Here is a 13,569-nt window from a genome sequence, read left to right as displayed (position 1 = left end):
GAAAAAACAAAAACCTGCAGACACTAGGCCCTCCGTGGAATGAGTTTGACACCCCTGCTCTAGGGTGTAATCTGGATTGTTGGACCAGGCCCTGTGTGCTAGTCTGGCCATCTGGCTCCCTGCATTCATGTCTGAATGGGAGGGATGATGTATTTAAGGGCATGATTACTCCATGAGGCAGCTACCTTGCCTATCCCATGATTCTTGTCGCTGGAAGCAAAGAACAGCTGATGGGGTGATTCTTATATTGCCCCACCCCCCTTTCCCCATAAGAGGATTTATAGACATTGTATTATTCCCACTATTATTATTACTACTAAATGTGCTAAACAGATACCTTTGCCTGTGTTTTGGTTGCCTTTGCCTGGTAAGGTTTGTCTGTCCAGGCTCCTGTGGTGTAGTGTACTCTGGGGATCAGTGGTGATGCTACAGTGAGCTGATCAGAGCCCTGTTCAGCATTCCTATTGGATGATATCCCTGAGTTCTTGCCCCACATCCTGCATTCTGAACTGAGGTGCTATGACCTTTCCTGCCCGTAGATGGCAGCCCTGTGCATGTTACTCTTTCGTCCCCCAAAAAATAAGAACTATTCCGCCAAAAGTATGTATGCATGTCTGTGTACATGAAACAGTGGTAGGGGATGTGTGTGAAAAAGAGAGAAATTGATCATTAGACATAAATGTTACAATATTTGTGGTGATGATGATGAATAATGATGTTGTGTACTTTTGAGGAGGGAGCAGAGGGGTTGTCAGTGAAAATATGAACAATCTGAAGCCCCAAATATTCCTTTACTTTACTACTCTTTCCTTATAGCTGTGTGGTGCAATACCTCCATTTTTACATATGTTATTACTCGGCAGCATAGCTTTTCTCCAAGGAAGATAATTTCTGTATTGCGTTATTTTTGTTAAATCACAGGGTTCTGTCCCTCCTAGACCCTGAGCTTTGTTTAGGTTATTGTTGATATATTCAATGATAATGTTTTTAAGGTCACCATGGTGATATCTGCATCCCAAGATATGGACAATCTGCCTTCTCTCTGGTATAACAGAACAATTCAGTTTATTTATTAAAGTGTACATATGTATTGCAATTCAAAATGGCTTGGTCTTTGTCTGTTCATTATACTGTTTCTAAGCTCCAATCTTTTGTATGTCTCAAAGTGGTTTTTATATGTATTTTTTACAATAAATATACTTGTGTGAGCCATGTTTTGTCATTGTCCTTTGTTTGCGTATGTGTGTACTGTAGTGTTCATAAGTGTTTTGTGGAATGTCTGCAATGGTCCTTGCTAAAGAGGTAATGGTGTGACACTCACTTTTATATTATGATTTCTACAGTTAAGTTATTCACCGTAAATGACTATCCTACATTTTTTTTCTCAACCATGTGAAATTTGGGGGTCAGTTTCACAATTTTGTATATTCCTTACTGGTTGCATTCTTTAGATTTACCAAAGATGGTTACTCAAACCTTTACGAGCACCAGATTACGTTATTGCATTTCCTGTTGTTAGGCCTCTTAACGATTAAAGTACATCCCCTTCTGACTACATTTGTGGAAACAAACAGTGGAGAAACTTTGTGGTTTTCCATTTCCCCAAGCTACAGATCTGAAAATGTATGTTGCTTTGTTCTGTCACACGCTGGGTTTACACAGGCAGCCCAATTCTGATATTTTTATCAGTAATTGGTCTTTTGGCCAATCAGATCTGAAAAATGTGATTGGTCAAAACAATTGGGCGGCCTGTGTAAACGCAGCCTTAGTTTCTCTAATCACCATCACTGTCAGTGACCGTTAGGTTCAGGAAATAACACAAATGGGCACAGGCTGCTAAATGTAGATGTTCCAGAGTCTGACTGAGCCAAGCAGCAATTGACAGTCTGTGTGTAGGCTAGATCAACACTCCACTATACAGGAAGGACAGTACGGTCATTGAAGTTCAGCACAAGTGAAACCCAGGTGTAAAGGAGGTAAGTAATCTCCTGTTTTGTCTACCAAATTTAATTGGAACCAAATATGATGTGATTAGTTAAAAGACCAATTACTGGAGGGAAAAAAGTCAGAATTGGGCTGCCTTTGTAAACACAGCCAATTCATTGACTGAAACAGATGACAGAATTTTGGGGATGTCAAAGAACTCAGGCTGTTGTGGATGACATATAGTATGTGCCAGGTTGGACAAAAAAATGTAATAAGATACAGTACCAGTCAAAAGTTTGGACACAGCTACTCATTGCAGGGTTTTTATTTGTACTATTTTCTACATTTTAGAATAATAGTGAAGACATCAAAACTATGAAATACGCATATGAAATCATGTTGAAACCAAAAAAAAGTTAAACAAATCAAAATATATTTTATATTTGAGATGCTTCAAAGTAGCAACCCTTGGCATTCTCTCAACCATGTTCATGAGGTAGTCACCTGGAATGCATTTCAATTAACAGGTGTGCCTTGTTAATTTGTGGAATTTCTTTCCTTAATGCGTTTGAGCCAATCAGTTGTGTTGTGACAAGATAGGGGTGGTATACAGAAGATAGCCCTATTTGGTAAAAAACCAAGACCATATTATGGCAAGAACAGCTCAAATAAGCAAAAATAAATGAAAGTCCATCATTACTTTAAGACATGACGGTCAGTCAATGTGGAAAATTTCAAGAACTTTGAAAGTTTCTTCAAGCGCAGTCGCAAAAACCAAGCTCTATGATGAAACTGGCTTTTATGAGGACCGCCACAGGAAAGGAAGGCCCAGAGTAACCCTCTTCTGCAGAGTGAACTGGTAAGTTCATTACCAGTCTCAGAAATCGGGAATTAACTGCACCTCAGATTGCACCTCACAGAGTTCAAGTAACAAACACATCTCAACATCAACATTTCAGAGGAGACTGTGAATCAGGCCTTCATGGTTGAATTGATGAAGAAACCACTACTAAAGGATACCAATAATAAGAAGAGACTTGCTTGGGCTAAGACACATGAGCAATGGACATTAGACTGGTGGAAGTCTGTCCTTTGGTCTGATGAGTCCAAATGTGAGATTTTTGGTTCCAACCGCCATGTGTCTACTGTTTTGTTGGCGACATCGTTAAATAAACAAGTATGTACGCACAAAACGCTGCGCCTTGGTCCACTCCTTTAAACGGCCGTGACAGAACCACACATGCGGAGATCATCCATTTACCTACTCTGCGTCAGACGCAGAGTAGGTAAACAGGCAACTAAACATGGACAACTACCCACAAAACCAACATGGAAAATGGCAACCTAAATAGGCTCCCCAATCAGAGACAACGATAAACAGCTGTCTCTGATTGGGAACCCATTCAGGCCACCATAAACCTACATACCCCTAGACAATACAAAATCCCCATAGATAACCAAAAACCCCTAGACAAGACAAAAACCCCTAGACAATACAAAAACTAAACAAACCACCCTTGTCACACCCTGACCTAACCAAATAATAAAGAAAGCAAATATAACTAAAGTCAGGGCGTGACAGGTTCCCACCGTGAAGCATGGAGGAGATGGTGTGGGGGTGCTTTGCTGGTGACACTATCAGTGATTTATTTAGAATTCAAGGTACACTTAAACAGCATGGCTATCACAGCATTCTGCAGTGATACGCCATCCCATCTGGTTTGCGTTTAGTGGGACTATCATTTGTTTTTGGAGAGTGATGGAGTGCTGCATCAGATGACCTGGCCTCCATAAACTCCTGACCGCAACCAAATTGAGATGAGTTGGACCGCAGAGTGAAGGAAAAGCAGCCAACAAGTGCTCAGCGTATGTGGGAACTCCTTCAAGACTGCTGGAAAAGCATTCCTCATGAAGCTGGTTGAGAGAATGCCAAGAGTGTGCAAAGCTGTCATCAAGGCAAAGGGTGGCTACTTTGAAGAGTCTAAAATATATTTTGATTTGTTTAACACTTTTTTTTGGTTACTACATTATTCCATATGTGTTATTTCATAGTTTTGATGTCTTCACTATTATTCTACAATGTAGAAAATAGTAAAAATTAAGAAAAACCTTTGAATGAGTAGGTGTGTCCAAACTTTGACTGGTACTGTATATCTGATGATGAATTGGACAACACAAACATTTGATCTAATTTTGTATAACTGATACAGTAAAAGTGATTGCTTTTTGGGCTTAGCTTTCCAGTTGTCATTTTGATGTGTTCACCGCTGAACTCTGTCACAGTGGTTTGACCTTCTTCTTATTACTGCTACTAAGAACTGCATTCCCACACATAGACAAAACCACATGTGTCAGTGAGTACACTAATACAAAAAAATAATCTGGTAATAACATGCACAGTATGTTGAATTGGTCGTAAATGCAAGGATGTTATTGTTGCATGATTTTTGCGATACATGGCTGTTATATTTCTTCTACTATATATGGTTTACTCAACCCAGGTTTCTCCTTATGTGGGAACCCCCCCAATGATGCAATATGCCTGCAACACATTTTTACTTCCAAAATTAAGTTTTGCACGTCTATTTTCTTACTGACCTTTTGATATCAACGTCCTCTGTACTCTCCTTTCAACATCAGTCTCTTCTAACCACTCCTCCTTTTCAGACTACACTCTGCCAGAATGACAGATGCTCAGAACTACTCCATGCCCACAGAGTCTCAGGATGCCCTGAACTCTAACCTGCCACCCCCTTACCCCCATGGGGAAACTCAAGTGGACCCCATACCACCATACATACCACCCCCCTACTCTGCAGCTCCAGCCATGTATCCTCCATCCCCCAACCCCCCAGTCCTGTACCCACCACAGGCAGGGGTAGACATGGGAACTCTCCCCCCTGGAGAGTGTAACCCTTTGGGAGAGCCAGGTATGTATCTGTCCTGCTATAGCAAGGAAAGAGGGAATCGGTCATGCAGATGGATTATTCATGTCTTTCCTCATATTACTGCCAATTACTATAACATTGAAAATTTCTGATTGAATAATTAATGTCCGCTAAATTCACTTGTGTTACATAACCACTGAAAAGTCTGCAAAGTCTGGTCACTACAGTATTCCAGTGTTGTGTCCAATAATAACATGCGACTGTTGTTCTGTCACTCACAAAGGATCTTCTTCACCAGAGGCAAACGCCGCCTTATTGGTGTCATCTTTTGATGACAAGACCATAAGGAAGGCGTTTATCAGAAAGGTCTGTACTGATGTGTCTCAGAGATTTGGGGCTTTATTCAATCTGTATCGCCGAAGTTTAGCGCTATAGCATGCTTGAAATGTAAAGGTAATTTCCAATTTAGTCGACATATGCAGTGTTTAACACGAATGCAGTCTGCTACCGTGGGAACATTGTCTTTAAATGTAAATCGGGCTACAATGGGGAACTTCAGCACTACGGATTGAATAGAGCCCTTAGTCTTTGACCCCCAATTTTCATGGTGACCTCCCCAGTATACCTGGCAAGCAAAGTGGCTAATGGTAACCCTGTCTTTCTACCTGTGCAGGTGTTCAGTGTCGTGACCCTGCAGTTGCTGGTGACCTTCAGCATTGTGTGTGTGTTCACCTTCTCCAGTGCGGTGAGGGCGGCGGTGCAGAGCAACATCTGGATCTACCTCAGCTCATACATCCTGTTTGCTGTGGTTGCCATCTCCCTTAGTTACTCCAATTCCTTCAGCAGAAGCCATCCCTGGAACCTGGTGGGACTAGTAGGTCACACACAGACACACACACACACACACACACACAGACAAACACAACCCCTTTCACAGCTAGGTAGAGCAGCGACAGACATACTGGCTAATGCAGTCAATGAGTTAATACTGAAGTGTGGGTTAGATTGAATTGAGCTCAAGGTTCATCTGTTGACTAAAATACTGTATATAAACTATGCAATTGTTCTTTAGATGTTCACAAACATTATTGAAAAAGTGAACTTACCTGTGATGGTTATAAATGCTTCTTCCTGTATTCACAGTTCCCTGTTAGTTAATGCCAAGCCATTCTCCTAGAACCTAGTTGCATGACTAATGAGAACAACTGTCTTTGATCTTGCCTTAATTCCATCACCACTTAAACACATAGACAATGATACAGTGTGATTTGTGGTTGGGTGAGTGTTATTCTAACTGTGAAACGTACTACCTTTAGTCAGTGGTCACTCTCACCCTATCCTACTTGGTCGGCACTGTGGCCTCATTTCATGACACCACTGCTGTAGTCATCGCCATGGGAGCAACAGTGGCAATCTCCTTCACCATCATCATCTTCTCAGCCCAGGTCAGACTCAGTCTTTTCAAATAACAAAAAACATGATATTATGCTTAATTGGACCACTACTGTAGTACCTACCACGTGTGTTTAATGTGGTCAGGCTGATCAGTGACCAAGCCTATCTAGCCTTACTCACTCTCCTCTCTTTGGTCTGCAGACTCGAGTGGACTTCACAATTTGTAATGGCATCCTGCTGGTGCTGGCAGTGGACCTTCTCATGTTCAGTTTCTTCTGCTGTTTCTTCTACTCCAATGTGCTGCAGATAGTCTACGGATCTCTGGGAGCCCTGCTCTTCTCACTGGTACAGAACTCACTCAATGTTACTTCTCCTTTTAGGCCATTTCTGTTTATCCAGCCTTATAGCCCGAATGAATACCTCCATCCATTGCACCCTAAACCCTTTCTTTCCTCCATCACCTATTCCCTTTCTGTGTCTCTCCCTCAGTTCTTGGCGATTGACTGTCAGCTGGTGATGGGCAGGCAGAAGTACGCTCTAGATCCAGAAGAGTATGTGTTTGCTGCCCTGATCCTGTACCTGGACATCATTAACATCTTCCTCTATCTGCTCATCATAATGGGAGGCTCCAGCAAATAGTCAACACCTGGCAGAAACCTACAATGACACACATATGTAGCTATACTCCGTAGCACTCCAAACTAGAGCTGGGCAATATGGACAAAAATCCATATTGCGATAAATTGCATGAAATGATGCGATAACGATAAATAGAACGATACGTTTATAACAATGTACACCAGCCTTTTTTTGTATCCTTTAAAACTACTACTACTAGTTTGATGGTTGTAGCCATCAATTGTCCCATTAACAATCATCCATTTTATCAAACTTATTTAATTTCAAACATCACATTTCTTGAGCCTTTGGGCCCAGGCTTGTAGGGGGCCCTTGAGGCACAAAAAAAGGAAATACATACAGTACATATAGGTAAAATATATATATTTTTTACTGCAACCATCAACCACAGGAGGACTCAGGAGCCTGCTCTCAATGAATATAGACATCCTTCTGCCACTCTGCTAATCATCAAATGGGGGAAGAGAGGAGGTAGGGGGCCCACATGTGTATAACACTTTAGTTACCCCGCTACTCATTTTGCTACGGGGCGGAGAGTCATTTTTGCAGTTTTAAAGCTAATTACCTGCAATTCTATACATTTTGCCATGACTTATGCCATGTTAATGATATCTCAGTGAGAGTGAATAACAAAATCAAATGAGGCCCCCAGGAGGTCAGGGCCCCTGGGCATGTGCCCTGCATGCACAGTCAGTATTCAGCCATGATTATTATAAGTTTAGATAGTCTAGCCAGCTAACCTGTCTAAAAAGTGTCAGCTGACATGGCTTATTGAATGACTGTCAGTAAACAGGTTTCCATCCAATATTTTTATGCGAGTAAAATACATGTCGGATAAAACATTTTATGACAGGCCTGATGGAAACAGCAAATTTGTTGGTAAACTTTCCAAATATTGACAAAACTAAATACGCTAGACAATGTGGGATCTTTTTGTGTCGGTAAAATTAATAATGCGCGAAATGGCAGTGGAAACTCTTTTAAGCACAAATATTGATATAATAACCATCATATCGATGTATACTTGAAGTCATGCGATGACATGTTGTGTTATTCTCCCACTACGACTTGGGAAAGCATGCAGTTTATTAGGCTACAGGTGAAATAAGTTATGATGAACTTTACAGGGTGGTGAAAGTTCAAGGTGGTGAGCTTTATGCTCCTTTCCAATAAATACAATGGTTCTTATTCTGGTGACATGATGACCGATGCTTAGCTGCCATTTGACAAATAAAATAATCTTGCTCTTTAGTACATATTAATAACATCATGTAGGCTACATACGCATTGTATATACAGTGCATTCGGAAAGTATTCAGACCCCTTCGCTTTTTCAACATTGTTAAGTTACAGCCTTATTCTAAAATTGATATATTTAATGTTTTCCCTCATCAATCTACACACAATACCCCATAATGACAAAGAGAAAACAGTATTTTGTTTGTGCAAATCTATAAAAAATAAAAAACAGATACCTTATTTATGTAAGTATTCAGACCCTTTGCTATGAGACTTGAAATTGAGTTTAGGTGCATCCTGTTTCCATTGATCATCCTTGAGATGTTTCTACAACTTGGGAGTCCACCTGTGGTAAATTCAATTGATTGGACATGATTTGGAAAGGCATACACCTGTCGATATAAGGTCCCACAGTTGAAAGTGCATGTCCGTGCAAAAACCAAGCCATGAGGTGGAAGGAATTGTTGGTAGAGCTCCGAGCTCCGACAGGATTGTGTCGAGGCACAGATCTGGGGAAGAGTACCAAAACGTGTCTGCAGCATTGAAGGTCCACAAGAAAACAGTGGCCTCCATCATTCTTAATGGAAGAAGTTTGGAACCAAACTGAGCAATTGGGGGAGAAGGGCATTGGTCAGGGAGGTAACCAAGAACCTGATGGTCACTCTGACAGAGCTTTAGAGTTCCTCTGTGGAGATGGGAGAACCTTCCAGAAGGACAACCATCTGTGCAGCACTCCACCAATCAGGCCTTTATGGTAGAGTGGCCAGACGGAAGCCACTCCTCAGTAAAAGGCACGACAGCCCGCTTGGAGTTTTCCTAAAGGCACCTAAAGATTCTCTGGTCTGATGAAACCAAGATTGAACTCTTTGGCCTGAATGCCAAGCTTCACGTCTGGAGGAAACCTGGCACCATCCCTGCAATGAAGCCTGGTGGTGGCAGCATCATGCGTTGGGTATGCTTTTCAGTGGTAGGGACTGGGAGACTAGTCAGGATCGAATGAAAGATGAACGGAGCAAAGTACAGAGATATCCTTGATGAAAACCTGCTCCAGAACACTCAGGACCTCAGACTGGGTCGACGGTTCACCTTCCAACAGGACAATGACATTAAGCACACAGCCAAGACAACGCAGGAGTGGCTTCGGGACAAGTCTCTGAATGTCCTTGAGTGGCCCAGCCAGAACCCCGGACTTGAACCCGATCAAACATCTCTGGAGAGACCTGAAAATAGCTGTGCAGCGACGCTTCCTACCCAACCAGACAGAGCTTGAGAGGATCTGCAGAAAAAAATGTGAGTCACTCCCCAAATACAGGTGTGCCAAGCTTGTAGCGTCATACCCAGGAAGACTTGAGGCTATAATCACTGTCAAAGGTTCTTCAACAAAGTACTGAGTAAAGGGTATGAATACTTATGTAAATGTGATATCAGTTTCTAAAAACCTATTTTTGCTTTGTCATTATGGGGTATTGTTTGTAGATTGAGATTTGTATTTAATTTAATTAATTTTAAAACAAGGCTGTAACATAACAAAATGTGGGAAAAAATCAAGGGGTCTGAATACTTTATAAAGGCAGTGTATATACCTTGTTTGTATTTATTAGGGATCCCCATATTCCTGGGATCTAAACACACCAATGCACCCACATTTTATATAAAACAAAAGATAAAACAGTGAACTATGTTTGTACTGAATGAGCTAAAGATAAAACAGTGCATCATACAAAATCCCTACACCACCACATATCCACAACACAAAATGTTCAATACCACCACACAACAATATCACAATGTGTGCATATGCATGTGTCTGTACCTTTGTGTGTGTCTCTTCACAGTCCCCGTTGTTCCATAAGGTGTATTTTTACCTGCTTTTTAAATCTGATTATATTGCTTGCATCAGTTACCTGATGTGGAGTAGAGTTCCATGTAGTCATGGCTCTATGTAGTACTGTGCGCCTCCCATAGTCTGTTCTGGACTTGGGGACTGTGAAGAGACCTCTGGTGGCATGTCTTGTGGGGTATGCATGGGTGTCCGAGCTGTGTGCTAGTATTTTAAACAGACAGCTCGGTACATTCAGCTTATCAACACCTCTTACCAATACAAGTAATGATGAAGTCAATCTCCACTTTTAGCCATGAGAGATTGACATGCATGTCATTAATGTTAGCTCTCCGTGTACTTTTAAGGGCTAGCCGTGCTGCCCTGTTCTGAGACAACTGCAATTTTCCCAAGTCCCTCTTTGTGGCACCTGACCACACGAGTGAACAGTCGTCCAGGTGCGACAAAACCAGGGCCTGTAGGACCTGCATTGTTGATAGTGTTGTTAAGAAGGCAGAGCAGCACTTTATTATGGACGGACTTCTCCCCATCTTAGCTACTGTTGTATCAAAATGTTTTGACCATGATAGTTTACAATCCAGGGTTACTCCAATGTTATTAGCCTACCTCCTCTTTCTCTCTCTATTGTTGCTTCATTCCTTCCGTGCTTTCAACAGTTAAATGAAATCTGTTTCGTTGTCCTTATTTTTATCATTCTAATGACATCCTTGAATAACATAGGGCTAGAATTAGATGCAGAAGGCTTTCACTTCTCCTTACGAAGATTGAATGGTTATGGGTCTGAATAAATAACTGCTATAGACTACCACCATTGCGTGTTTGTGCTTCTTTCAAACTACCCATGAGTTCTATTGGCTGCTGTATTTAACATTCAGCAAAAAATAACTTGGGTCCTGCAAGCTATTCTAGTCTAGATTTTTCTGCGTGGGACTCTAAGAGCTAAGTAGAATTTTTTAAGGAGGCCAACGGAACACAGGTGCTTGTGTATTAAGCAAGAGACAGAGGCTATAAGTTAGAAGCTTATTATGCATAACCCATCATTAATTAGCTAAATAAAAGGCTAATATTGCATTGAATGTATTGCCTGAAAGAGGTAGGCTAGGACATCTATATATAGGACTATATATAAATCTAGAACAGGATTATCATATTTGGATGCAATTTGAATGGAGTTGATCGAGAGAGAGAGAGAGAGAGAGAAAGACTGTGAGAGTGCTCACTCGTGCACTGATTTAAAGCAATGATATTCGAGTGATAGGCTGTTTTAAAACTCTGCAGCTGCAATAAAATAAACTCTTTACAATTAAAAAACAAGGTGACCCCCAAAAGCCAGATGGAGAAATTAGACACGCATTCGGTCTTTATATTACTGTAGCATAGGCTATGCTCCAGAAAATGTAGGCCTACCTGTCACAAGAACAAAAGTTACCATGATGAGATGATACTGTAGGTCTACATGCATTGTGCACTGCGCTCCATACTGAGATGGGCTGTCTGTCCCCACCCTGAGCGTTGATTCATCATGCAGAGGATGTAGAGCAGTGGTGGGCCGTCAGGGCCAGCAAGGCCTTCTCTGCTGGCCTAAACATCATCAGAATATATATATTTTTTTTAAATATATTTTCCCACAAATATGTATTAAATTATTCCCCAGAGTAAGAGTTATACTCTTCATTTCATAGCTTTCCTCTTGGTTGCACTGCTTCCAGGGGTCTAAAATCTGCCCTCAGGCCTTCAGAATCAACAGTGCGGGCGCTTGTAGCTTAAAGTGTATGGAAATGAAAATTTAGTGTCAACCAATCAGCTTTAGAGTTGGCTATTGTACGCCTGCTGGATGGCTCCAGTGTTACACAGGAGCCAGCTAGCAGTTCGTGGGGTTCGTTCGCCACTTTCAAAGTTCCAACTACGAGCGCTATCAATGGCTCACAGGCTCCGAGAAGCACTGCAAACTGTACTGCTGGGAATGCCTATTATTTGCAAGTGATTGATTTGGTGTTTGGAGCCACACTGGCTTAGCAAACTTGAGTTGTCTAACCAAGGCAGCAACGAGACACCAAAGTACGGCTGGGCACTTACAAGCAATGGTGCTTTTGAAAGCTTTTGGGGACACCCGAGTGGATCTACAGCTCAACGAACAAGCGCGCAGGGCAACGGAGCTGCACAATGATAAGGTGAAGAAAAATAGGGACATATTGAAAAGACTCATTGATTGTGTCATGTTTTTGGGTAAACACTTTACCCAAAAATGTAAATTTTTGTCAATTTCAAGGTGACGCAACGCCTGGTTATACTGTGTTTCTGTCTAAATGTATAGTGTCTAGAGCCATGGCATCATAATGATGGTAATAAGAGGTGGATTAATTCGGGTGGGACTGTGTAGGACCTCACTGGCAATATGCTAGATTTGTTCCTACCAACCTAAGGATTATTTGATACCACCCATGTATCTTTAGCGCAAACACAAAACAAAACAAACCTTGTAAGATGACAAGCATTTCGCTACACTCGCATTAACATCTGCTACCCATGTGTATGTGACCAATAAAATTTGGTTTGATGTTAACGGTTTGGTGAAAAATTGTGTAAAATAAACATTTTGACTCTTGAGGCTGGTGGTCAATAACGGTAGGTCACAGGCAGACAAATAAGACATCCTCATGATCTGTGGAGTCCCGGCATTCGGTGTATATCAACGTATTCCGTGTTTATTTCCTTTATGCTTCACAACGCTAACCGGAATCTATGTAGCAGTCATCTTGAATTTTCATCACCTCGGCCTGCCGTTATATATTCGTATGCCCATATATGGTAGTAAGTCACGCCAAAGATTTTAAGGCACAGATCAATAGCCAAGACACCCAGCTTTTGCAGATAGGGGCTACTGTTCTCATACCAGACTGAATTGAAATTGAATTTTTTAAAAGCTAGAGTCCCCAAATATGGGGACTTTACATTTATGTGGTTGAACACTATTATTGCACACAGAGTGAGTCCGTGCAACTTATTATGTGACTTAAGCAAATTTTTACTCCTGAATGTATTTAAGCTTCCCATAACAAAGGGGCTGAATACTTATTGACTCAAGACATTTCAGCTTTCATTTTTAAATTTTTAATTTAAATTTTGAAAAACATTATTCCACTTCAACATTATGGTATTGTGTGTAGGCCAGTGACAAGAAAATAAGTAAATTTAATACATTTTAAATTCAGGCTGTAACACAACAAAATGTGTAAAGGGGTGTGAATAATTTCTGAAGGCACTATATGTGAGCTGTTGGCCAGAACGCACATGACAATACCAAAGTGGGCACATTCTATATACACTGCTCAAAAAAATAAAGGGAACACTTATACAACACAATGTAACTCCAAGTCAATCACACTTCTGTGAAATCAAACTGTCCACTTAGGAAGCAACACTGATTGACAATAAATTTCACATGCTGTTGTGCAAATGGAATAGACAAAAGGTGGAAATTATAGGCAATTAGCAAGACACCCCCAATAAAGGAGTGATTCTGCAGGTGGTGACCACAGACCACTTCTCAGTTCCTATGCTTCCTGGCTGATGTTTTGGTCACTTTTGAATGCTGGCGGTGCTCTCACTCTAGTGGTAGCATGAGATGGAGTCTACAACCCA

General features: G+C 41.2%; 1 protein-coding gene across 2 annotated transcripts; it reads left to right on the top strand.

Annotated features, from left to right (window-relative positions):
* Positions 1–63: 63 nt before the first annotated feature.
* si:ch211-284o19.8 (protein lifeguard 1) lies at positions 64–10,735 on the top strand. 2 transcript variants are annotated; one of them, XM_055866405.1, is made up of 7 exons: positions 64–1,976; positions 4,594–4,856; positions 5,098–5,180; positions 5,488–5,688; positions 6,131–6,259; positions 6,411–6,554; positions 6,699–10,735. In XM_055866405.1, exons 2-7 carry the CDS (start codon positions 4,610–4,612, stop codon positions 6,846–6,848), a joined length of 954 nt encoding a protein of 317 aa, XP_055722380.1. In that variant the 5' UTR covers positions 64–1,976; positions 4,594–4,609; the 3' UTR covers positions 6,849–10,735. The 2 variants fall into 2 exon arrangements, with proteins under 2 accessions (XP_055722380.1, XP_055722381.1); XM_055866406.1 differs by lacking the exon at positions 64–1,976 and having other exon boundaries at positions 4,031–4,856.
* The last annotated feature ends 2,834 nt before the right edge of the window (positions 10,736–13,569 follow it).

This window comes from Salvelinus fontinalis, chromosome 17, assembly GCF_029448725.1.
Source record: "Salvelinus fontinalis isolate EN_2023a chromosome 17, ASM2944872v1, whole genome shotgun sequence".
Classification (NCBI taxonomy): domain Eukaryota; kingdom Metazoa; phylum Chordata; class Actinopteri; order Salmoniformes; family Salmonidae; genus Salvelinus; species Salvelinus fontinalis.
The sequence above is the reverse complement of the archived record's forward strand: the minus strand, read 5'-3'. Positions and strand labels throughout refer to the sequence as shown.